The sequence below is a fragment of the Xenopus tropicalis genome, chromosome 6 (genome assembly GCF_000004195.4).
Source record: "Xenopus tropicalis strain Nigerian chromosome 6, UCB_Xtro_10.0, whole genome shotgun sequence".
In the NCBI taxonomy this organism is placed as follows: Eukaryota; Metazoa; Chordata; class Amphibia; order Anura; family Pipidae; genus Xenopus; species Xenopus tropicalis.
The window spans coordinates 35,293,784-35,320,388 of NC_030682.2; the positions used below are offsets into that span (position 1 = coordinate 35,293,784).

At 36.2% G+C, this 26,605-nt stretch overlaps 1 protein-coding gene across 11 annotated transcripts in view; it reads left to right on the forward strand.

The window, feature by feature from the left end:
* The window catches only part of phf14 (PHD finger protein 14), a 125,822-nt gene that overhangs the window by 30,719 nt on the left and 68,498 nt on the right, over positions 1-26,605 (forward strand). For 6 of the 11 annotated variants that reach the window (XR_001170949.3, XM_012964395.3, XM_012964390.3 and 3 more), the window contains 8 exon segments: positions 471-617; positions 1,009-1,279; positions 2,130-2,236; positions 4,569-4,664; positions 8,176-8,279; positions 8,458-8,589; positions 14,505-14,673; positions 18,415-18,555. Coding sequence is in view for 10 of the 11 variants with exons in the window: in XM_012964395.3 (XP_012819849.1) it covers positions 471-617; positions 1,009-1,279; positions 2,130-2,236; positions 4,569-4,664; positions 8,176-8,279; positions 8,458-8,589; positions 14,505-14,673; positions 18,415-18,555 (1,167 nt within the window). In the remaining variant the exon portion in view is untranslated. 11 annotated transcript variants of the gene reach the window in all.

The window sequence follows — 26,605 nt, forward strand, 5'->3', positions numbered from 1 at the left end:
CTAAAAAATAATTTAAACTTTGAATAAACCAAATAGGATTGTTTTGCATCCAATACGGATTAATTCTATCTTAGTTGGAATCAACAACCACTGTGATGACCTGACTGTAGTTGGGAATGATGGGCTCACCACTAAATTTAGAACCTTTAGGCAGTGGTGCAATGAAGTTGTGACCACAAAATTCATATAGACAAAGAATGTTTATATAGTAGTGACCATATGACTATGAACGAAATTGTTTGTTTGAGGTAGACACATTATTCAGAGTCTGATGGAATCTACTAGTATGTAAAAAGGCAGAAAAAAAGATTTAGGACTTGTTGCTACTTGACTTTTACTGTATATTTGCCATGTTCTCTGGAAAAACTGATTGTATTTAGCTGCACACATGTTAATGCATCCTGTTATTTATTTGTGTACATATAAAATTTGTAAAATTGTGCTTTTTTTTTTCTTTGTTCATTTAATAGGATATTGCAGATCCTTTTTTTGCTTATTGTAAACAGCATGCTGACCGATTTGACAGGAAATGGAAAAGGAAAAACTATCTAGCCTTGCAGTCATATTGTAAAATGTCCTTAAAGGAGAGAGAAAAACAGTTAGCGCCTGAAGCACAGGTAATTATTCTTCTCAATGATGTTTCCATAATAAATATGTGTGTGCCTTACCATTGAAATATAAATAGACTTTTGTGTTTAAGTTTTTAGTATGATGGCAAATGATTGTGAGCCTGTTTACGCTACATCTTAAGTCAACTGCCTGGGAACTCAACAGGTCTTAAACTGAAGTAGCTCTAGTTATTAAAAAAAAAAAAAAGTGTTTTTACTTTATTTATCTGTAAAAGAAAACAATTGTTTTGACTGTAGTTGACTTTCCTTGAAATATAAAGATGGGTTCATTTTTAACATTATATTCTGTATTTTACCATTGAAAATTATCTTCAAAGGCCAAATCCAAAAAAAATTGTGAATTGTGTTTTTTATTTTTGTTTATATGTTTTATTTTAAGGCCCGCATCAGCACTAGGTTGCAACAGTATCGTGTGAAGTCTGAACTGGCTCGCAGTACAAGACCTCAGGCGTGGGTTCCAAGAGAAAAGCTTCCTCGGCCTCTTACAAGCAGCGCATCTGCTATACGTAAACTAATGCGCAAAGCTGAGCTTATGGGAATAAGCACGGATATTTTTCCTGTTGATAATTCAGACACAAGTTCTAGTGTGGATGGCAGAAGAAAGCATAAACAACCGGCTTTGTCTGCTGATTTTGTCAACTATTATCTTGGTAAAGAAATACATTTGCCAGCAGCCTATTTTAATATCTATCTGATTTTGTTTTCTCTACCTACACATATCCAGGTACCAGCCATGTAGAACAAAATTTTCCAAGGTGCTTCCATTTGGTTGAACAATAGTTTCATTGTTGCACCATTAAGCCTATAAGTAGAATATTTTATCGTCATGTGTGTCCTGTTTAGTTTGCATTGCATATACTCTGAAATAGCACATGGGAGATCATATAAGACAGAAAGCACTTCATCTTCAGCCCTGGCAATTAATTGCTTGAGGCTTAATGTTGGTGTATGTGTGAGGAACTTGACAGCTTGAAAGTGGCAGCTGTCTGCTTCCTCTGCCGCATGCTGAATGTTTGAATTGCTCTAGAGTCTGCACAGGCTGCATTAATAGCTCTGTCTGACCTGTTACACCATCATCTGTGACCCAAAGGGCTTTTAATAAGATCCCACTGCCCAAAGCCATTGCTAAAAACAAATATGTGCATATCTGAAACATTTTTAAAATTGTACCAGCGAGGCAGTGAATAGAAAGAATATTTACGCTTTGTATTTGGCTCTGTGAGTTAATTACCTGGCTGGCAATACGCAAAGGCAATTATAGAGACTCAAAAATAGCATGATAATGTTATGGATAAGGTTGAAAGAAAGAAACACTCTTTAACTTATTTGTGCTTTCATATTATTGAAATATTAATATAATACATAGGGGCTGCTGCAGATACAAACCTGCATTAAAAAGTTTTAAAGGGTGGGTGGTGTAAAAGTGCAATTTATGTATGTGACGCTTTAATAGTGTAGTTGAGTTATGCACTCAAAAAAATGTTTTTTATTTTCCTTAAGAGAGGAACATGCGGATGATGCAACTTCAAGAAAATATGACAGAGCAGAAGAACATTAAAGACAAACTAGAAAATGAGCAAGAAAAACTTCACATTGAATATAACAAGGTAAGAGCTACAATGTTATTTGTCTTTTGAAAATAGTTTTGTGTTTTTTATTTCTTCATGTATTTCTGATGTTTTAGGATATCTTTAAAAACAGTTATTGGCCGTGGCAGAAGGGGGAGATTAGTCGCCCGCAACAAATCTCCCTTGTGGGGCGACTAATCTCCTCGATATGCCATCCCACCAGCTTGAATGTAAATCACCAATGGGATGGCATACGCGGCACCGCGATTTCCCGAAATCGTGGAAGTTGCCTTGAGAGCGCGTATGCCATCCTGTGGGTGACTAATCTCCCCGTCTGCAACAGCCCTATAGGTTTATTAAAGCACTGCTGATGTGACAAAAAAAAATTTTAACCTCATATCTATTTTAGCCTTACACGTCAAGTTTGGAAAGTGTGTACTCTTCAGTTATTAATGGGCACACAGCTTAATGGGGCACTTTTGATTTGTGATCATCTGTAGCTTGGTTGAGGTGAACATCCACACACCTTTAGGAAATGTTGTTACCACCCAAGCAATGATATGTTCAAAGATGTTCAGTTTCATTTACATAGGACCAGGGGTTTTTATAGACATGACAACAAAAAGGCTTAACATGGGGTTTAGCTACAGACCAGGATGGCAGCTTAGTAGGTTTACTCTGACAAATTCAGATACCTTGAAGCAAATAGTAGCAAGTAGTTGTCCTGAACTTGCTTGCGGTTCAGATTGTGATTCCACCTAGATAACACCAGGGAGACCAAAATTACAATGGACTGTGAGTTCTACAAAGCTATGCCTTTTGAAAGAGATTTAATATTTATTAAGCTTTGGTTGTCCTTTAAGAACATAAAATAAAGAAATTATTTGCCTATAGAATAGAAACAATTGAATATAAACTATTAAAGCTGAGGCCATACACTATAGCAAAGTCAACAGAAACAATTTCCCCTTAGTTCAAATCAAAAGAAACCAACAATTTTGCATACCCTTAACCAAAACTATAGGGTTAACAACCCTTGCTTTGGGGAGCAAGCAAGCATGAAAAAAGGCGAAACCGGTCTGTAGTAATCTGATCAGCTATTATCCTGGCTTCAGCTTCAAACCCAGTGGGTGAGCTGTAGCCTATAGGATAAACCCATGTAAATGGGATTTTTTTAAGAGTTTGGAATTCATTCCCAGAATTCCCAGAATTGGCATTACCAATAAGGGCTGTGATTGGTTATTTGGTAGCCCAATGTGGACTGGCAGCCTACAAGAGATTGTTTGGCAGTACACATGGTTTTTAAACCTGTAAAACTTGCCTCGAAGTTAGAAATACAAAAATGTGCGCCTGCTTTTAGCCACTGGGAGCAACATCAAAGGGGTTGGTGAGCAACATATTACTTTCGAGCCACTGGTTGGTGACCACAGGTCTATGGAAAGATCTGGGGCTCCCAATATCAGCAAACACCACAGTAAATCAACACATAACCGTTAGCAGCCATCCTAAAATAACAAATGTAAATTGCAGGTAATTTGATAAACATTTTTATCTATTTTTTAAATAAGAGGAGCCTTCAAACAAATCATTAACAATAAGGCTTCAGCCTGGTGTTTTTTCACATATTACTATTTTACTGGAAGGGTTTACTAATTCAGCCACCAAGTCTTCTTTCCTAGAAGAATTGTTACTATCCCTTATAGCAGTGATCCCCAACCAGTGGCTCGTGAGCAACATTTTGCTCCCCAACCCCTTGGATGTTGCTCCCAGTGGCCTTAAAGCAGGTGCTTATTTTTGAATTTTCGGTTTAGAGGCAAGTTTTGGTTGCTTAAAAATCAGGTGTACTGCCTAAAAGAACCTTCTGTAGGCTATCAGTCCATATAGGGAATACCAATTAACCAGTAACAGCCTTTATTTGGCACCCCAGGAACTTTTTTTTATGTTTTTTTTTACATTTGGGTGTGACTCAAGGTTGGGGATCCCTGCCTTATAGTAACTATTTCAAAACCAGTAAAGGATGCATCACTGTGTCACAATTATTGGCCATATCATTAAAATCTATGCAGAAAATGTTGGCCTCCTGTCTACAAATTATTTTGCCTAGAATTATAAAGGTTGATTAGCCAAACTGTATTTGAAAAAGAGAAGAAACAGATGCTAAACACAGATGTATAGATTTAATACTGTTTACAGAGCACATGTTTGATAGAGTACATTGTGGTTTCATGGTGACAGTTTTGTCTAGGTTTTTGTGAAGCACAACTTGGCTTTGTATGCTAATCCTACTGCTTTTCCATTTGTGCTTTGCTTTGTCATAGGGGCTAAAAATATTGTGTTTGATTTATTGAACTGTTCCTTTTTGTTTTTAAAGCTTTGTGAAACATTAGATGATCTTCAAAATATGAATAGCAGCTTAAGAAATGAAGGACAGACACTATGGATAATGATGAGTAAAATTGCTGGACAAGTATGTTTTTTGTTTTTTTTTACTCTCTTCCTTGCTGTTATTGTGGTGTTGTGAAATATTTGTTGACTGTAAACACTCCAATCAGAGGTGGTAAAAAGGTAGTTTGCAAAGGTGGTTCAAAAACAGTGGATGTGTGTGAGAAGAAACCAAAGTTCTTGGATAAAACTCACAAACTCAGATCATTTCCTCAAGAATTTTATGCTATAAAGTTTTAGATTTCCTTCAATATCTTGCAACTTTTGTCATTATCCTTCTGCTTGTCACAAAACATGCAGGGTACTGTGGGAATTAGCCAGAAGGGACTGATTACTGCATGGATATTTTAAATGGTACATAAAGTAAGAACCCGCAGTGCAGAGACTACTTTAGACAGCAATTACATTTATAAATAATAATACAAATCTAATATATATATAGAAATGTGGCTTAGTATTACATTTGCTTTCAATATACAACATTTTATGGGTTTATATCACATGTAAAGGAGCAGTGCACCTTTAATAATTGTTTTATGTAGACAACAGTATTCTATAACAATCTGACATTTTTTTTATGGAGCCTGAAATATTCACATTTTTATGATCAGCAGTTCCCAGGCTTGAGGAAGCAGTTGCAATGTCAAAATTGAAGATCAGAGAGTGGCTGAAAAGAAAGATAAGCAGCTACAAATTAGAATAGAAATACAACTAAAACCTTTGTCTCTTGGTCAGTGACCCTTTTAATTGGATAGACTTTTTTGTTGACTGTTAACAGGAAGAATAGGGAAGACTCATGATTCAAAAACTTAACAAAACAAATAGTACAGACCATTGAAAACTTGCTGGGAATAAGTACATTTATTACTTACTCACGGTTAATGTTAAAGAGATAATATACTCCCCTTTTTGATATGTGCTCATCCAGACTTATGTAAAAAGGGTACACAAACACCTGAATCCACTATAGGGAAAAGCTCATGTGAGTATTTTTACAAAAATCCTTATGCTGAGAGTAAAATGCAACTCCTCCCTCAATTTATTCAGTTATAAAGCGATGACTTCTGGGACTTGAAATCCCTCTGCTTAGCACAGAGCGAGTGGTGTACAGATTGTCTGGAAAGGAGAGGGACTTCAAGTCTCAGAATACACTATGTCACAGTACAGCACAGTTATTACAGTGAGACTCGTGGGTGGGGGACTGGAAAACACACTGACAGATACACACAAATGCAATATCATGGTTACCTTTAAGTCTGTCGAATCAGGTTTTTTCTGTGTAAAAATAAAATACATTGATATTTATTTTTGGAAGTTCAAATAGTGTATAATGCACCTTTTCTACATAAGCCCAAGTGAATAAGCTCAGGTCAAAAAGGGGGCTATATTTTTTCTATAATTGTGGGATACCCTTAAAGTTTTCTTACTTATTTGCAACTTCTAAACTAGGTTTACTTAGATACATCCTATCTGTGTTTTTTCCCCTTTGCAGGGAACACATTATGGGGGAGATTTATCAATGTTTGATTTAGATTTTTTTTCACGATATAAGTTTTTTTGTGCTAAAAAAAAAAACTTGAATTCAAGTTATGGTTCAAAAACTCAAAAAATGTCTGGTATTAAGTGCAAAAAACCTGAAAACTCAAATGTATTTACTTCAATTCAAGGTATTCCAGTTTTTTTTTTAATTGCACAAGTTTACCACATTAATAACTAAGCGAACATAGTTTATTTGATTTAGATAAACAAACTTAGTCACAAACTTGAAAATTGATAAATGAGCAGTACAAGATGCATACATAGTAACTGAGTAGTTTACTATTACAGAAAGCTTTCCTTTACTTGGTTTTTTAAAAGTTTTTAGATGAAGGCAGGCTGGCATTTACTTTTGCAGCATTTCCTTTGATTTAATCAGCCAGCGTCAAATTCCAGTGTCTAAGCCAAATTGGCCAAATCATTCTTTGCCATGTATTTTTTTGTAGAGAGGCTTTTCTGAGTCAGCACCATAAAAAATTATATATATGCCAAACAGTAATGCACTAAAGTAAACTGAATTCTCTCTTCAAAACCTTACAATTTGTATTCTCATACAGAAACTTACACATAAGATACATGCGTTATTATAGTTACAAACATACTTTGAAATGCACACAATATGCACACACAGATCTCACTTACACAGATCTCACTTGCACAGCTTGCATGACACTTTATTTTTCCAGTTGGATGAACAGATGCAGGCCCAAAGGGCCCGCGAGAAATGACTTTGATAGATGGCTGCTGTCTGAGAAGCTAGCATACAACAGATTAGTGGAAACCCAAAGAGAATCTCGCCTGCTTTGTGGAGAGTTTGGTCCAATAAGATAATTTTTCTAATTAACCTATGGAGCACTGATGTAGCTAGGATGCAGACGAAAATATTCAAATACACATTTCTTTTGTGAGGAATATTAAAGCATTTACTATTCTTTTATACCTAGCCAGCTAAACCAACTGGTATTTCCTTCTCAGACATATAAATGAAAATTAGATTTTAAGAATTACTTCTGTTGTGCTTACTTAGTCACATACTATAATGCGGAATAATGATAAGCAAATTCATACTAAGTTTCTTTTTACCGTATTAGTTAATATCTTCCAAACATTTTTTAGCTTCTTCACAAGTTTAAAGGAACTATTCCAAGTTATGGTTTTTGAGCATTTGGCAACACAGTATATCTCTAACCACACAGTGTGTGTTCATTCAGGTGCTTTTATTCTGTAGTTGTGATGACAGACGGAGAATAGAATATTATCTGCCACTTGTTTCTGCATGAGGGCAGCAGCAGACAAAATAGGTCCTGCAATATTGGCCTTAGGCTAATGGCACATTGAAAGTTTTGACTTCTGCTGGCAACTGAATAAATAAGTGAAAGTTAAAACCCCCCATCTGCCTGTCATCATTCAGAATGTTGTTGAATAGAAAGTGCCCTGTCTGATGCAAATTGAGCTGTGGCACCAAAGTTACCTGAATATCCTTAGGGCAGTTGTTTCCACACTGTGGAGCACATTCAGTTAGGTTATGGTGCAAAAGAACCCTAAACTAAAATTCATTGAGCAGTTGCAAACATGCTTTTGGGTATGGGCTCTATTATCTGGAAATCCATTATACAGAAACCTCCACAATACAAGAGGTACTGAGTCATTTATAAGCAAACAGTTATTTATTTATTTATCAGTACCTTTTACTTTATAGTAATTAAGCTTCCAAAGGCTAATATGGTTCTTGGAGTTCACTCTTTTGTTGTGTTGGCAGATTCTTGATAAGTATCTGGTCTAGAAACATTTAGATGACATTGTCATACAAGGGTACAAAGTATAAATACGTGATTACATTTCCAAGTACGGTATTTGCATAGTGGCATTTATTGCTGTGCTGTTTTGATATTAACAATTATATATTTTTTTTATTTTATTTTATTTTTTTAAATTCAAGCTTTTCATTTAAAAAATTGAAAGTTATTTGTGGTGTTTACATTATTTAATATAAATTGTAGAAAACAAACATACCAGCAATTCTGCGTTCTCCAAAAGAAAGAAAACCAAGTAAAAGGGAAGGAGGAACCCAAAAGACTTCACCATTGCCAGCAGTTTTGTATAGGTAATTGTTTTTACATTTGTAGCATAGTCTTCTACTAGCATTTGAATTTTGTTTTTCCTTTAGTTTTAAGATCATTTTCATATCATCAGTCATATCTGTTTTGGAAACATGCAGCTTTTTTTGTTTCTACTTTAAGACTAATTGTACCTGCTGATATTTTTCCACTTATTCCCTCTAGTTGTGGTATATGCAAGAGGAGCAATGATCAGCACTTACTTCTTTTGTGTGATACTTGCAAACTGCATTATCATCTTGGGTGCCTGGATCCCCCTCTAACTAGGATGCCTAAAAAGACAAAAAATAGTTACTGGTAAGTGCTTTTGCCATTTGAAAGATAAAATGCTACAGCAGTTATGTAGGATGTAGACACAACATAGAGCTGTTTTATTATTTCTTCCTGACATCCTGAAGAGGATGTCTAAAATAAAATAAGAATTGTGATGTCCATGTGCCCTTGCTTTTTCTCTTTCTCCTCTCCCTTCATTTCCTTTTTATCACTATCTATCATTGTAGCTGATTTGAACTAAAGATTTCTGTCTCTCTTCTGCTGATGACCAGTGTTGTTTTTTAGCTATGTGTAAAGATGGCCATACACATTCAAATTTTACTTTTTATCTACAACTAACATTCAGACTGAAATTGTAGGATAAAGCCTTAAAAACAAATGAGCATGTTCTGAACATGAAATAGTTTGCACCAATCGTATGAAAGTGAGTTCTTAGAAGTGCGTTTTAGGTCCCCCAAGGATATCATCAGATACACAATACATGCACAGTTATCTGACCAAAATTTTATAACCTGTCCAATTGACTAAATGAATGATCACCATGGCTGGAAAATTATTGGGACTATAATTCAGAGCCCACACACGGCCAGAAAATTGCATAACAAAATGTTTTGTTCGATTATATTCGTGCATGTATGGCCAGCTTTAGCCATGTTTGAGAGGAAACACTGAAAACTTTGGAAAATGTGTTGACCTAAACACCCCGCCTCTATGTTGTTTTCATGCTCCTTGTAAAGTCACAAAGTTTTCCAAAAGTTGCTTAAAAATCATTGGACTTGCCAGTATTCATTAGTGTAAAGTAAATACTTTATTACTAGTGAAATCAATTGATAGGATTTTGGTAAAATTAAGTAAATATTTTATTACCAGTGTAAAGTAAATACTTTATTTTTTTTTAAAGGTTTTTATTTTGCATTTTTAAACAAACAAAAAGAAAACAAAAGAAAAACTGACAAAATAAAGTAACTTGGCACTTACATCATCATCATCATCATCACTTACATTATACACTTGGTGACAGAACTCCATGTGGTATCAATTTGTCAGGTACACCAGGGGTTATGTGTGTATTAATCGTCCGATAGAGATATACTGGGGTTGGCATCTAGCCAGGGTTCCCATATTTTCTCAAATTTTCCAGGTGCACCCCGGGCATTGTGTGTCAGTCTGATCAGCGGAAGTGTCCCATTTATTAGTTCTATCCATTGTTGAATTGTGGGAGGAATGGGGCTCATCCACTTCATTATTACTACCTTCTTTGCGTAGAACACAAGGGAGCGTAGTAATGTTCTCGATTTTTGAAGAGGTATTAATTCATCAATTATTCCTAACAAGCATACTTTGGGGGACCTGATGCCAGGAAGGGACAGGTGTTCCTCTATATAGTGAGTGACTTCTGTCCAATATGTTAGTACTTTGGGGCAGTCCCAAATCAAGTGGAGGAAACCTGCCTCTGCCATATTACATTTCACGCATTTAGATCTTTCTAATTTCCCCATGGCCTTGAGTTTCAGGGGGATAATGTATATTTGGTGAATCATCTTAAATTGGATCATTCTATCTCTGAGTGATATTAGGAAGTCGTATAAGTTATCAGTTGTTTCGTCCCATTGATCCTCGTCTAGGGATGGAACATTTGCCAGCCATTTACGTTTGGCCTTATCAAATGGAGCTGGGTGTGAGGTCTGGATTATGCTATACAGTTGAGAGACTAATTTGGTGGGGTCTAAAGCCCAGAGTCTAGCTTCCCACAACAGTAATGTGGGTGAGAGTTGGTAGGTCCCAAACTGGAAATGAAAGGCATGTCCAAGTTGAAGATAACGAAAAAACTGAATATTTGGCCCATTGAGTTTGACTTTCAGTTGTTCTAATGATGCAAAACAGTTTTCCACCAGTAGATCATCTAGGTGTTTGATTCCTAATTGTGGCCAATATTGGAAGTCGACTAAGCGTCTCATGTGGTAGGTTTGAGTTTCTCCATAGTGGCGCTTTGCCTGATAATTGAGAAAGAGGGGTACGGACCTTAGTTTGTAGCTTTACCCAGACTTTCCTAGGAGTGGTAAGTACCTCGGGCAAAGGGGGAAGGTCAGCCTGTCGTCTATATGGCAAGTTGCGTATGGCCTCTAAGGAGCCCATAATTGCCGCATGCAGTGCAGTCAATGAGTTGTTGCTGTCGGGGTTAAACCAGTTATGTATATAGGATAGTTGGGCTGCAAAGTAGTAATTTTGTAAGTGGGGTAGAGCAAGCCCCCTTTTAAAGTAAATACTTTATTACTAGTGAAATCAGTTGATTGGATTTTGGTAAAATGATATCCATAATGTTTTATAAATGGTGTAATGTGGAACTTGAATTGATAAATGTATGTGAAATCTGCAAAGCAAATTGATGTTTGATTTTTTTCTGTAGGGGTTAAGCCATAAAAAAGTAACTTTACACCAGAAAGACATATATTTTTGAAAAGTACATTCTTCCAAACCCACAAGTTTAGCCTAGAAAGCGCTGCGTAAATTGATGGCACTATATAAATAATAAGCCATGTGTGGTTAAAGCTGCATTTGAGTGTGTTTGGTATAGTTATGTGTGCGTTACAGTGTTAGACATGTGCCAGAACAAAAAACAGGCAGGTAGATCACAATGGCAGGGTGCTGGTGGGCCAGTTGGAGGCAACAGGAGGAGGGCTCCAAGAAGTAGAGGACATATCAAGGAGGAAAGAAGTTGCACACACAGGCTGTTTTCAAATGGGCAACAGCAGGAATGTAACTTATATGACATCATAAGTTGCCTGCTGCTCCTCATTGGCTCCTGGGAAGATCAGGTCACTGGCGTACAAATTTAGACATCTTCGCTAATTGCCTAATTGCTTTGCTACATCAGTACCTGGAAGAGCCATAGTAAGTCTTAACATCTATAGCATATACATGGTTAATCTTGAAAGATAATCTGTTTGTGTCAGTTTGACATAGCATTCTACCTTAAAAATAACTGAGCGGAAAATCTGTGATTTTGTTCTACCTTTTAACTAAATTGAAAGGCCTATTAAGTGTCATCCGTCCAGGGATAAAAAAAGAGTATTTCTCTGTTGGAGTCCAAAAAAGGTAGGTCAAGTAGAAGCTAGGTTTTTTTTCTATTTTTAAGATATCAACAATTTCTTTTCTTTCCTGGACTATACTTGTATATTTTACTTTTTGAATGTTTTTTGTTTTTTTAATTGAAGCCATCTGTGTCAATTGCATTTTTGCGGTATTCTTTTAACACGCAATCACATCTTACATTATAACGTGAAGGAAAAATAATTATTTTTTTATGCTTTAGCGCATTTTTATATCCATTCTCCATTTTGTCTTTATTGATATTAGTGGGTTTTCACAAGGAGCATTTAATGTTATTGATCCTCGGTTTTTTTTTTCATTTATTATTTCATGAATTATTTTTAATTTCCGTTATTTTAAACAACCTTAAAATTCCCTCTTTTATTCCTTTGGTCCCAGATATTTTGATTTAGGTTGGATTATGTAGAATCATGGTCAGCTATAAGGGGATGTAAGGTAGATTCTTATTTGCTTGATGAGATATACTAGGACCTGCAGTCGATTCATGACATATAATATTGTTATAATCTTCTGAGGAAGGAGCACTGACCAAATGATGCCCCATTCCCACAAGGGGAGCATGAGTCACTTTCTTTTGTATCAAGGAAGGAGTTCTCTGTTCCCTGTTCTTCTATTAATCATCACCAACTGTCATTTCTCTTCTGGTGTGTCTAAGGTAGCCATGTATTACCCAATATTGGATGCCCAATTAGCTAGTCTTCACTCAATTGGCTACTTGAGGGGACAAAACAATGACTTCTTAGACCAATATTTAACCATGCCTTATCAGATAGAATCATAGAATTTGATTTCTCCAGGAATTTTAATTTATCTTCAACTCCTGTACTTTTATGACTCCTAGCTACTTGGTCCAACACCAGTAAAATCAGAGGAACGTTATCCCTAATTACTGATGGCAATTGAATGGGGTTATAAAGTAGCAGAATCTGCAAAGTGGACCTTAATGGACCATGGTTCCCCCAATGTCTTTAAGGGAAATTAGATGACTAGAAATAAGAAATCACCAAGCTACACTATCATTATATATATCTTTATACTTATAGCTCCTTTTAACTACAAATTACATTTTTTATGCTCATTCTAAAATACTATGAATAATGACAAACCATAATATATTAATGTTTACCATGATTAGTAATACCTGAGGTCCACTCACAAACCTATCAGAGGTCTACACAAATATATAAATGTCTCTTGCAGACTTTTATGCAGGGCTGTGGAGTCGGTAGATAAATTCTCCCACTCCTCAGTTTCTGATGCTTCCGACTCCGACTCCTCTGTTTTAATATGCTAATGTATTTTATACATCCAGGAAGGGGAAGGGGCACTTAAAACACAACTGCGCTAATAATAAACTGATAGACAATTGTATCTATACTCCTACTCCTAATGATTTCCCTAGAATCCCATAGTCATGTTTAAAGTTTAAGCTAACATTACAGCTGAATTACAGCAGTTTTTCAAATGTTTTAAAGCTTCAGTCTTAAAGGAACAGTAACACCAAAAAATAAAAGAGCTTTAAAGTAATACAAATATAATGCACTGTTGCCCTGCACTGGTAAAACTGGTTTAATGGCTACATAGCAGCTTACTTATATAAACTATAGTAGGGTTTCTGTAGCAAACACCCCAGCTGTACCAGTGCAGGAATGGCTGCCCCCGGGGCTACACAGCAGGGTATTTATATAAACTATAGTAGGGTTTCTGTAGCAAACACCCCAGCTTGTGCCAGTGCAGGAATGGCTGCCCCCATACTATACAGCAGCTTATTTATATAAATTATAGTAGATTTTCTGAAGTAAACACACAGTGCAGGGCAGCAGCACATTATATTTTAGTTACTTTTATACACTTTCATTTTTTGGTGTTACTGTTCCTTTAAACTATTGACCATCCATTCCCTTCACATATACAAGTATTTCTAGTCCTGCAAATTTTTTTTACTTAGTTATCAGTGAGAGTTAGGCTAGGTTCGCAGTGGAGCTGCCACACCTTAACTGTGCGTTACATCCCATTTAGTGAAGCATACAGTCAATGAAAAGCTTCATGGTCGCTCAACATGTTCGTTTATGCACTGCATGCATTGGGCTTTATTCTTATACCAGAGAAGTAATTAATTATGACTGTTTGTGAATTGGGACATTTAAACTTGCTTTATTTTATTTTTTTTATTCCCATTTAAATTTAGTAGGAGTCGGAGTCGGTTCATTTTTTTCTGACTCCAGGTACCCAAAATTGCCTCCAACTCCTCGACTCCGACTCCACAGCCCTGCTTTTATGTCTAGTCTTTTGGCCATGACAAATATTCTTGGTATTAAAACAACGTGTCTATAATATGCTGGTTGGCTATACATTATGGTTACTATAATATTGTACTGTAAATGCCAAACTGGTTGTTTCACTGGCTACAGTAATTGCTATGTTGTAAGAATTATATTTTCGCAATTCTTCTACATTTTTTTGTTCATGTTTTTGCTTATATAGGACTTGTTATCCAGAATGTTCAGGGCCTGAGGTTTTCTGGATAAGGGTTTTTCCGTAATTTGGATCTCCATACCCTAAGTCTAATAAAATTATTTAAACATTAAATAAACCTAGTAGGATTGTTTTGCTTTCAATAAGGATTAATTGTTACTATAGAGAAAAATGAAATCATATTTAAAACATTAAAAATATTTGATTAAAATGGAGTCTATGGAAGATGACCTTTCCGAAATTCAGAATTTTCTGGATACCAGGTTTCCGGATGACCGATCCCATACCTGTTCTTTCTATTTTCTACAATATAAAATATGAATGTTATGTAAAAACCTTTCTATTTTAAATAGGCAATGCTCTGAGTGTGACCAAGCAGGAAGCAGTGATATAGAAGCAGATTTTGCAATGGAAACTTTACCAGATGGCACCAAGAGGTCAAGGAGGCAGATCAAAGAACCTATAAAATTTGTCTCTCAGGATATGCCACAAGATACAAAGAAGACTCCACTAAGAAGCACAGTAAGTTGTTTTTCCTTGAGTTTTAACATTTAACCAGATATTTCTAATGTCTTTTTGTGCCTTTTTTTTTTGTCTTATAATAATTTTCCTGTTTGGCACATTCTGCACTATTACAATGCTTAGGGTAATGTCACATGAGTTATTTGGATTACTACCATCTACACAGAAATTTCGTGAATTTGGAACTTGAACTTGGAAGTAACATTCCATGTTATATTCCTTGTGCTTTAATTCTCCCCAAAATTCCATGTGTTTTGATTGCTGAATTGTCCAATTATGTCACCTAACTAAAATCTATATATCTAAATATAGAGCTGGGTGCAATAAAACAATTCTCCCCCACAGGGGGCTTTGTTTTTAAGAAACCCTCTGGTCATTTTCTTGTCGGCGTATAAAACTTGTAAACTGCATTGCAATTGTCTAAACCATCCAAATTAAATTTAAATGTAACTTATCCTTGTTTATTAATAACTATTGCTGGTTATTCCCTTGTTTTATTGTAACATCCTAAAGGATCCCCTCTGTTTGAGTGCTAATTATGAATCGTCATGGCACATTCTGGGCTGGTGTGATGCCCAAAACATTGCCTCGTTTCTGGCACAATTAAACTATTTTTTCTTTACTAATTGAGAGTGCTGCTTGAGTAAACTTTTTATGTAGTGTTGGCTTGTTTTTTATTTTTTTATTGTGCATATACATTTTTTGTTGTTGTTGCAGCTTTGCAATTAAAAATAGTACTAGTGCTGTTTCTGCCAAGATAAGTGGAGGGCAGCCCCTGGTCTCTTTTTAGTGTATCCCCAGTCAGGGATTTGTGAGCAACATGTTGCTCCCCACCCCCTTTGATGTTGCTCCCAGTAGGTGCCCATTTTTAAATTTTTTTAATGTTAAATGCAATTTCATATATATTTACTAATGTTTGTTTCTTCTTCTGTTCCTCTCCCTCATCTTTAAATAGCTTAAATAGTTTAAATAGCCCTGCATAAGTGACTTGTGTAAGTCAGTAGAGCAGTGGCCCCCAACAGTTTATACCCAGAGTCACAGAAATTAAGAGATAAAAAAGTTAGTTCCTGGTGTTACCAGCAAGGGCTATAACCCATGGTGGCTGTCAACCTTTAATTTATTTTCTGTATTCTAATGAAATATTATCAAAATATCAGGAACATATTTCTCCAACACTGTTAATTAATTACATAAAATGAATTTAAAGAATCCAGTTCTACAAAGGTTTGAGAAAATGTGTTTTCAAATTAGAGCAACATATGATGCTCTGTTAATTTATATGTTTATTATTATGTTATCTAGTGTTTTACAATGATATATGTTTTCTTGTAAAAGTGTTGTATTGTCGTGTGTTAAATGGTGATGTTTAGAAAACAGGAATTTCTGAAATCCTTTTCGTAACCTTTAATTTTGTCCTATGTTCACGCCACCTGAAATACCAATAATTTAGAAGCTATGCATGTTGCCAATATTCAACTGTTATCTAGCAGCACTCTCAGGTCTTTAAGTGCAGATTGTAACTTGTGATGCATGTTGACTCAATTCTCAGCCTCATTGATTTGATCTTTAACTTTTTTCCTTTCGTGTGAGATAAACTTTGAAGAGCATCTTGTAAAGAGGACACAGTGTCTTTAATAGGTTTTGTTATAATGAATTTTATCCAGGATGGTCAGTTATCAGTAAGCTTTACATTGTTTCATTTGTAGAAAGGCATGAAAGGTCAGTTGGATGGGTTTACACATTTTGTGTTACAGGGTCAAATTACTATTTTAACTATTATTATTTCCCTTAGAAGGCCTAATGGCACAAAAATGTATGTGTAATTTTAAAAATTATTAAATTGTGCTGTTAAATATAAAGTATTATTTCTAGAAAGTATGGCATCCTAGGTGAAAAATACAGTGGCTTGCAAAAGTATTCGGCCCCCTTGAACTTTTCCACATTTTGTCACATTACAGCCACAAACATGAATCAATTTAATTGGAATTCCACGTGAAAGACCAATACAAAGTGGTGTACACGTGAGAAGTGGAACGAAAATCATACATGATTCCAAACATTTTTTACAAATAAATAACTGCAAAGTGGGGTGTGTGTAATTATTCAGCCCCCTTTGGTCTGAGTGCAGTCAGTTGCCCATAGACATTGCCTGATGAGTGCTAATGACTAAATAGAGTGCACCTGTGTGTAATCTAATGTCAGTACAAATACAGCTGCTCTGTGACGGCCTCAGAGGTTGTCCAAGAGAATATTGGGAGCAATAACACCATGAAGTCCAAAGAACACACCAGACAGGTCAGGGATAAAGTTATTGAGAAATTTAAAGCAGGCTTAGGCTACAAAAAGATTTCCAAAGCCTTGAACATCCCACGGAGCACTGTTCAAGCGATAATTCAGAAATGGAAGGAGTATGGCACAACTGTAAACCTACCAAGACAAGGCCGTCCACCTAAACTCACAGGCCGAACAAGGAGAGTGCTGATCAGAAATGCAGCCGAGAGGCCCATGGTGACTCTGGGGGAGCTGCAGAGATCTACAGCTCAGGTGGGGGAATCTGTCCATGGGACAACTATTAGTCGTGCACTGCACAAAGTTGGCCTTTATGGAAGAGTGGCAAGAAGAAAGTCATTGTTAACAGAAAACCATAAGAAGTCCCGTTTGCAGTTTGCCACAAGCCATGTGGGGGACACAGCAAACATGTGGAAGAAGGTGCTCTGGTCAGATGAGACCAAAATGGAACTTTTTGGCCAAAATGCAAAACGCTATGTGTGGCGGAAAACTAACACTGCACATCACTCTGAACACACCATCCCCACTGTCGCATATGGTGGTGGCAGCATCATGCTCTGGGGGTGCTTCTCTTCAGCAGGGACAGGGAAGCTGGTCAGAGTTGATGGGAAGATGGATGGAGCCAAATACAGGGCAATCTTGGGAGAAAACCTCTTGGAGTCTGCAAAAGACTTGAGACTGGGGCGGAGGTTCACCTTCCAGCAGGACAACGACCCTAAACATAAAGCCAGGGCAACAATTGAATGGTTTAAAACAAAACATATACATGTGTTAGAATGGCCCAGTCAAAGTCCAGATCTAAATCCAATCGAGAATCTGTGGCAAGATCTGAAAACTGCTGTTCACAAACGCTGTCCATCTAATCTGACTGAGCTGGAGCTGTTTTGCAAAGAAGAATGGGCAAGGATTTCAGTCTCTAGATGTGCAAAGCTGGTAGAGACATACCCTAAAAGACTGGCAGCTGTAATTGCAGCAAAAGGTGCTTCTACAAAGTATTGACTCGGGGGGCTGAATAATTACGCACACCCCACTTTGCAGTTATTTATTTGTAAAAAATGTTTGGAATCATGTATGATTTTTGTTCCATTTCTCACGTGTACACCACTTTGTATTGGTCTTTCACGTGGAATTCCAATAAAATTGATTCATGTTTGTGGCTGTAATGTGACGAAATGTGGAAAAGTTCAAGGGGGCCGAATACTTTTGCAAGCCACTGTACATGTACTTTTGATTTGAATGGCTTTTTTTTTTTATTTGCTGTTATATCTGTTATCACAATAATAGCAATAACTTTTAAAAAACAAAGTGCATTAGACTGGGCATCTACAGATAGATATAAATAACTAGTATTTAATGTCAAAGGGAAGTTTTGCTGTTTTGCTACTACGGTTCCTCCAATATGCTTTAGTGAATATTGTGTGTATATATTTTAAGGTTTTATCCTATTTTTAGCAGAAACACTGCTATAGAGGAAGAAGGAAGAGCTCGCATTTTGTCACTTCTGATGACCTCACGAGTGAGAAGCAATCTTTGGATTCTTCTAGGCAATCAGAGTTACAGCATGAGCACACACAGCGGGGTGATGTTTTGTCGGTAATGTGACAAATTTGCACATTTACTAAACTAATCCTGCTTTTTAATTCTGTGTCCCCTCCCATTCTAAGTCTCCATTACTAGTTACTAGATATAAAAAATTCTTTTTCCTTGCTTATGGTTCCAATAACAAAAAAAAAAAACACCCTTTATTCCCTTGATCTCCTATGCTTGTAGTATAGATTTGATACTTTATGTTATGAAATTAAGTGGCTGATTTATCAAAAATGAATGTCGAACATGACCACAACTTTATGAAAAGTCTCAATTTTCGTTTATTTTCACTCAAGTTTTTGCCCAATTTAACAATGTTTTTCGAAAAATGATTTCAACTAAAGATGAAAGAATAAAAAAATTTCCCTCAATTTTGGGACAGTCATGGTTTATCAACTTTCTTAAAGTTGCATAAGAAAATGTGAACCCTTACTTTTTTTTCTCAACTATATGCAATTGTGATTAACTTATTTATAATTTTTCGTCAATTTTTTACAAGATCACAGGAGAAAAAATAATCAATCTTTGTTTTCCAAGAAAATGTGTGCAAATTCTAATTAATGTGCCCTTTAGACCTTGCCCAGTATTGTTTCTTTTTAGGAGTTGAGACACGCAAATATTTATACTTTTTCGTTGTATCATTAAATAAATGTTGGCATTTGGCGCTGTCCCTTGACAATTTTCTGTGAATGTGCTGGTCCATTTCCAGACAGTTATTTGAAAGTCTTTCTACTTAGCAGTTCTTTTCCAATATTCCTAGGTTCCCTCCAAAGTTAATCAAAGTATCATACTATTAGCAACATTTTAATACTATCCTTATTGCATTAGTAGCATTTTAAACTTCTGCATGTAATGATTAAATAAAATACTTGTTCTGACTTATCCAAATAAACATACCTACTTAAAGGACATGTAAAGCCTACATTTGCCTACAGTGTTTATCAGTTGGGCACGTCTCCCCCACCCAAATGGCATAATTTGTACTGCATATATCCGCTTGCCAGCACCATCACATTTTCCTAAAGCAAATAGCAACTTTTACCTGGTGGCCATTTTTCCTCTGATACATAATCAGTTACATTTAAATCTGCAAACAGTCTACACACACAGATCCTTATTCAGCATTATTTAAAAGAATGCAGGCTCACACAGGCAGAACTGTCTTTGATAAAAGAGCTCAGGAGAGAAAGTTATGAGAAAAAAAATTGAAGCAGACAGCTAAAGCTGAGTTTCTATGGGAACCAGCAGTGCCATCTCTTCACTGGCTGCTAGTTTTGGGGTGTGTTTAGTAATCTGAGCTTAGAACAACTGAGCATGCCCACAAGCCAGAAGTCAAAGCAAATTCCTGAGGGGGGGCCCAAGTGGGTTACAGGAGGAGAAGGAAATCTAATTGATTAAGGGGACACTGCAGCCTTACTGTTAACCTCTGAACAACCAGTGTGGCAGGTATTGAAAGATTTTAATTATTCCTCAGTGAATTTGTGGATAGTTAAGAAAAGTTGTAATACAGCTGGAATAACAGCTACTGCATCTTTATGTGCAGCTCAGCTCTATTTTCATAGCCCCTGAAAATGTAAAGTATAAACTATAAAGACTTCCAATCATCCAGCAGTAAATTACAATGAATGGGTAGTTTCAAGAGCGTTTCTCCTCTGTATAAAGTGAGGAATGAGGAATTAATGCAAGATAGGTAGTAAATATAGGTGTGGGATCATTCGTCCTGAAACCTATTACCCACATTGCTACAAAAACTCCACAGTGCTATTGCTTTACTGTATGGCTTAAAGGAGAATGAAAGGCTAATAAAGAGTTAATCTCAAGCTGCAGGCATACCTTCAGTTCTCTCAATAGTGCCCTTAAGTCTCCCCACATTTCTCCCGTTCAGATGATCAAAAGCCTCATAGGAAAAAAAAAACACTGAGCAAAGAAAGTTCCCATAATGCCTTGCTCCTGCACCAAGACTGGTATACATGCTCAGTTTGTAAGACTATGAGGAAGCTTCCTGCTGATTGGCTCAGATCACACATTCCTAAAGGGGGGGGGAGAGCAGGAGAGAGCTGCGTGTCTCTGGCAGAGGAAAACAGACACACAAGAAATCCTGTTTCTTTTGAAAGAGAACTCAGTGCAGCGTTTCTGTGAGTGCTTATAGCTGTATTTACATTGACCTTTCTGATAAAGCTTACTTAGTGTTTACCTTTCCTTCTCCTTTAAATAAACTTTTTCATTCATTCCCTGTTGCTATTTCACTATAATTATAAAACTGTTACTTATAATTCATAATAACTGTAAAAATTTGTAGGTGCTCAGAATTATACAAGAGCCTCAGGTCCCAAGCACTCCAAATAATTGCTTTTTAACCTGTACAATGACCAGACATGACAAGAGAATACATCTTAAATCATCTGTTTAGCTTTTACTATGCTTATCCTCACATTTTATGTAAGCATGGACTCTGATAGCCATGAATAAAACAAAAAATGAATATTTCCCTTTTAATTTTTGCAATTGTTTTTGGTCCTTGCTGTTAATATATCATATACTGCATGCATGGTTCACACCTTATTAGAGAAAGAAGAAATACTCCATCCATGTTCCATTTATAGGATAGCAACATGCTATGCTGTGAAACTTTTACTTCTCATAGAGATGGAGAAACAAATCTACATTTGGATAACTGTTAACTTGTGCATTGAGAATTGACGGTGTTTTTTGTAAATATATCCCCTGTGTATGTTAAATATGAATACGTTTGAAACTTACAATATTTTACTGAAATCGGTTTCTTTGATATTTACAAATAAAATTGGTTTGATTTGTTTGCTTGACTAAGTTAATTTTTTTAGTAGGACTCTAGATCAGTATCTTCGATTATCCTTAAGACTTTATGCAGGTTCACGTCGGATGAATATTAACTATCTTTAATTAAATTTAAAATGTATTTTCTTCAATGTCATTTTTGAATTACTGGGGTGAATGCTCATTTTGCTGCAATAAAATGTAAACTCATATAAGAAATGTATTTGTATATATTAGCATTTGAATTTAAACAGCTTATATTATATGGTATAAAACAAATCTAAATTCTTAGCAAATTGCAATTTTTAGTTGAAACTTAACAATCCTGCTTACATGGGATTTCCTTATATTCACGTGACTACTTTGCTGATTCTGCACTTTTTCGTTAAAAAAAAAAAAAAGTACCTTGCATGTTGTAGACAGAAATATAGGAAAAATAGATGGTCTCCCTGCTGGTGGACATACAAATTTTGTAGTACAGGTAAGGGACCTGTTATCCAGAATGCTCAGGACCTGGAGTTTTCCGGATACTGTATCTTTTCATAATTTTGATCTCCATACCTTACATCTGCTAAAAATCATTTAAATATTAAATAAACCCAATAAGATTGTTTTGCATCCAATAAGGATTAACTATATCTTAGTTGGGATCAAGTACAAGGTACTGTTTTATTATTACAGAGAAAAAGGTCATTTTCAGAAGTTAGAATTATTTGCTTATAATGGAGTCTATTGGAGATGGCCTTTCCCTAATTCGGAACTTTCTGGATAACGGGTTTCAGGATAAGGGAATCCCATACCTGTATCAGTATTATGGCAGATGAAACAGAACTGCTACTGCAGTTTGCCCTAATAGTGGTAGATTTTGTTCATATATCTGGAGCCCCCTTGACACCAGCACAGAGCACACAGTAAATCTTTAAAGGAGAATGCAAGTCAAAATTTAAAAAGCATACTGCCCAATAGTCCTCCTATTGTTTAGTAAAAAAACCACACTTTTGGCTCACCTAATCAAATATTTACTCAGTCACACTTACTTCACATCTCTAAAAAGGTATTCTCCCTTCCTTTCCCTCCTTGCTTCATACTGCCCATGTGTTTCATTCCCTCCCCCCCTCCCCTCTGCCAGATCCGCTTCTGATTGGCTGGTGGGCATGTGTAGCTCAGAACAGCAGACAGGATCAAGTTACACAAATGCTCAGAGAATAGGAAGGGGAGAGAGATTTCAGTGATGTCACTGTAGGCTTCACACTGCTGTAGGCTGCCTGCACCATATCTCAGAGAAGCAAGCAGGGATCTGGGAATTTAGATATGCAGTATGTACTTAAAAAGAATGCCTTTAGACTAACTTTTAATTTATATTAACCTTTCATTGTCCTTTAAGCTCAATTATAATGTGAAGTGAAAAAGAGAGAGGAATGATTAAGCACTAAGACAAACATAGGATATGAATAAAATTGCTTCCCATAATGGGCATTGCATGGAGCACCACAGAAGCTATGAACGCAAAGACCATAAGGCCATGCTTTCTTGAAAGAAAAGTGTTTACGCCAATCCAACAGATGAAATTAACAAAAGTGTCTTGACTGATAAATTTTAAATATCAAACTATAAAGAAGAATGAGCTTCCACAACCATACTGACCCTTCAACATGCAAATGACACAAAGCTGCAAATTTGAAATAAATATTGTTTTTATATTTACTTAAAACAGTATTCACAGCTGTGCCAGGCACAGTAAGAGGGTGTCAGAGTATGGTGTCGGTATCTCTTTAAAGGAGACATATTGGATACATGGAAAAAACCCTAATTTTGTAGGCAGTTATGAATAATATATGGTGTTGGTTTCACATTGGTCTAAAATGTAATATTGTCTGTAAAAATGGCCCCTTTATTGGAGCTCCCTATATATCCTATCTCTGTCCATTTTTCAAATGAAGGGTGGGCCTGTCCTAACAATCCCTGCCAGAACCACAGCAGGAGGGGGATAGCCAATCACAGCCCTGCACTCACACAAGCAAAGACAGGCTTCAGTTCCCTATCAGGTCAGCCTAGCTGCTGATTGGTGCAGTGTGCTGAGTGCCGCTGGCTCCCCTGCACATTCAGAGAATTTAGCCAGTGGAACAAATGGACGGGACTAGTGGGGTTTTGGTGAAATTTCTCAATAAATCAGTCTGAAACCCAACTCTTTTTATAAGCACAATCCTTCTGTATTTAGAGGAGTATAGTTCACTGGTATATTCTTAATTTTTATTTGATATGTCTCCTTTAACTGTGGTCAAACCAGACATCTTGTGCAGTTTCTTGACATTTTATTACACACACAGTTTTTATGTAAAATCCACTGTTTAGAAATATTTTGTGTGGTACTCGCAGTGTCTGGGATTTTTTGTTGCGCCTTTGCAGTTTTTTGAGAGAGGTTGAACTTCATAATCAGCTCTTATTATGTTGCACTTGTTCCATTTTATATACTTAGTATAAATAGTTTTTGCTTAAATGCAAGTGTTACTTGATAATTTCTCATTCAGTTCTGATCTGTACTTAAATAGCTGCATTGCTTACCAAGCAGCTGTCTTCATCTGCTGTTGTCTTAAAGCCATGACAAATTTATTAAAATTTGTATTTGTGTAATTCTTGTGGTGTCTTCTACCGCTACTAAATTCATTTATTAAAAAAAAATGATTGTAATAAGCACAAATGAAAACAATCATGAAATAAAGACTTCAAAATGTTTTGTTTACGTAAGAATAACAAGTGTAGTGTTCTGCAAATGTGCAGGCCCTCGAAGATCAAGGTAGTCATGGGCAGCGTTTTTATTGGTGGGCAGTGGCGAACTCATTAATCTCTTGTCCCCACTAATTCTAATCTCCTTCTTTTGGTCTACATTTAATTTGACTTGCCCTTCTCTGTGATTAATAGCAACTATTTGCATCTTTGAACCTTGTCTCATATTTGTTATGAGAAGATGTGAGTTTTGAGGAAGCAAATGTGGTCAACTGTAACTTTATGGACAGATGGCATGTTTCCATCCCATGTACCTCCATCATAATGCAGAAGGACATGCAGTGAGTTTTTGTCTACAAATGATAAAATTACTTTATCTAAAGTATTGATTGTGCTCCAGTAAAATAAGTTGATTTCTTCCCGTTGATTCAGCTTAATGGATATTGCTTGTAATATGCATAAGGCCACTGCTATTATGCAAAAATCAGGTTTTATGGTATTAATAGTCTCTCTCAAAGTTTAGTGGATCAGATATATACCCTGTTTCCCCGAAAATAGGACATCCTCCGAAAGTAAGGCACCCCCCTGATTTTTCACCCCCCTCGGAAAATAAGGCACCCCCGAAAATAAGACACCCACCTAGGGCTGGGCGATAAATCTGTACTGTATTCTTCTTCATGGAAAAATAAGACATCCCCTGAAAATAAGACCTAGTGCATATTTTGGAGCTTAAAAAAATATAAGACAGTGTCTTATTTTCGGGGAAACGGTATATATAATATTTTTTGTTATTATTTGTTCTTCATGACTATTCCTCTAGAGAAGATTTATTTCCAAAGCAGACCTATAAATCTCCTTTTAGAGTGATGTAAGTTAAGCTCCTTTTGTTGTGAAACTATGCATCTACTTATACCTGGGAATGGTGTAGCAAAGTAAGGTATGTTGACAATATGTAATAAAAAGGCATCCATTTAAGTTGTGCTGTTTTTTTATTTCAAGTGCACATATAAATATGTGCTATTTTTCATAATCAGAGGGTGGGAAATATAAAGTTCCCTGACAATTTTCTTTGCCATTAGGAAGACAGCCCTGCCACCACCAAACGTAAACTGACCACAATATCACATACTAAGCATCTGAAAGTATTCTGTGCTTTGTTTATATGTACAAATAAGCCGACAGCTAGGGCTTACCAGTACTTGTCATTCGTGGAAAGAGACTTACCTGCCAAAGACTTACACTCTCCAAACAGTTATGAGAACATATTTAATATTAAACCTGATAGCTAATTTGGTTTCTCTGGGACTGCAATTCAAATTTTGAACTTATGCATTTAAAAGTAGTGAACAGTAAATTCATCTTGGGTTTCATTAGGCCAAGCAAGCCACCTTGTGTCTCTTGTATTTGGTTGAATAAATGTTACCTCCAATATTACTAAACCTAACATGGCAATGAAAAAACTCCTTACATTTGTATTGTATATGTTAGGCTGCTTTAGGATTTTGTTCCAGTGGTAAGGGGCATACTTTCATCTCTCAAACTCCCTCAACAATGCATACACGCAGCAATTTAGTGCTTTCAGGGTCAATGAGAAATTTGGCATGTTGTAAGCTGCCTCTTTCAAAGCCCCATCTGCCTTACAACCATAATTTTGTAGCTATTAGTTGATGTTTAGAAGGATAACTGCAATAACATAAACACTATACTCCTTAAAGCAGTAAAATAGAATTAAAACATTTGTAGCACATTAATAGAATCAAATGACTTGTCCATTTATATACAAATTTAAGCATGTGGCATAGCTTTTTGGTGCAAAAATAAAAATTTTGCTTAACACAGGAGAATAAATAAATGTAGCATTTCCTTCTTGTGTTGTCCCATTAGCTCCCTTTTCTGTCCCTTAATGTGTGGTGGTCTTTTGCCCCTTTTGGCTTTTATCATGACTTTTTCTCCAAAAAAATATCAGTTCTTTAATAACACCTTAGGCACCTGATTGAACAGATACTTTGTACCTGCAATAGAAACAATGATGTGCTTACAAGTCGTGCGCTGCAGAGCTCTTGAAAATGTGCTTGAGAAAGGTCCACCACCCCAGTCTAGATCCTGCAGAAGTAAATTTTCCCCAAGGGCATTGTTGGCATTTAGAAGCTCAGACAAATGAAGAGTTCCATGGAAGAAGAACAAGAAGAATAACTATTACATGTTCTACATTTAAGGAGCAGGAAGTCATGTTTACTAGCATACTCAGTTCTTTTTTATACACACTTGAGCAAGACCGCTTCTGTTTTCTGGAATCCAGCCTAGTAAAGAGCACCAAAATCTGTTTTAATCCTTTAAGTTAAGTGATGTAAACGTGGCTTCCTATGAACAGGCGGCTATTTCACAGGACCACCAAATGGTTTTTCAAATCTGTCTCTAATGGGTCCCACACAGAGCCATTGCCTTTTTATATTGATTTTTCTATGGTGGCTTTGCTTCTGCATTCTTTGTGTGGACCTTTCTGGCCAAATGAAACTATATGCTATCACACAAATTT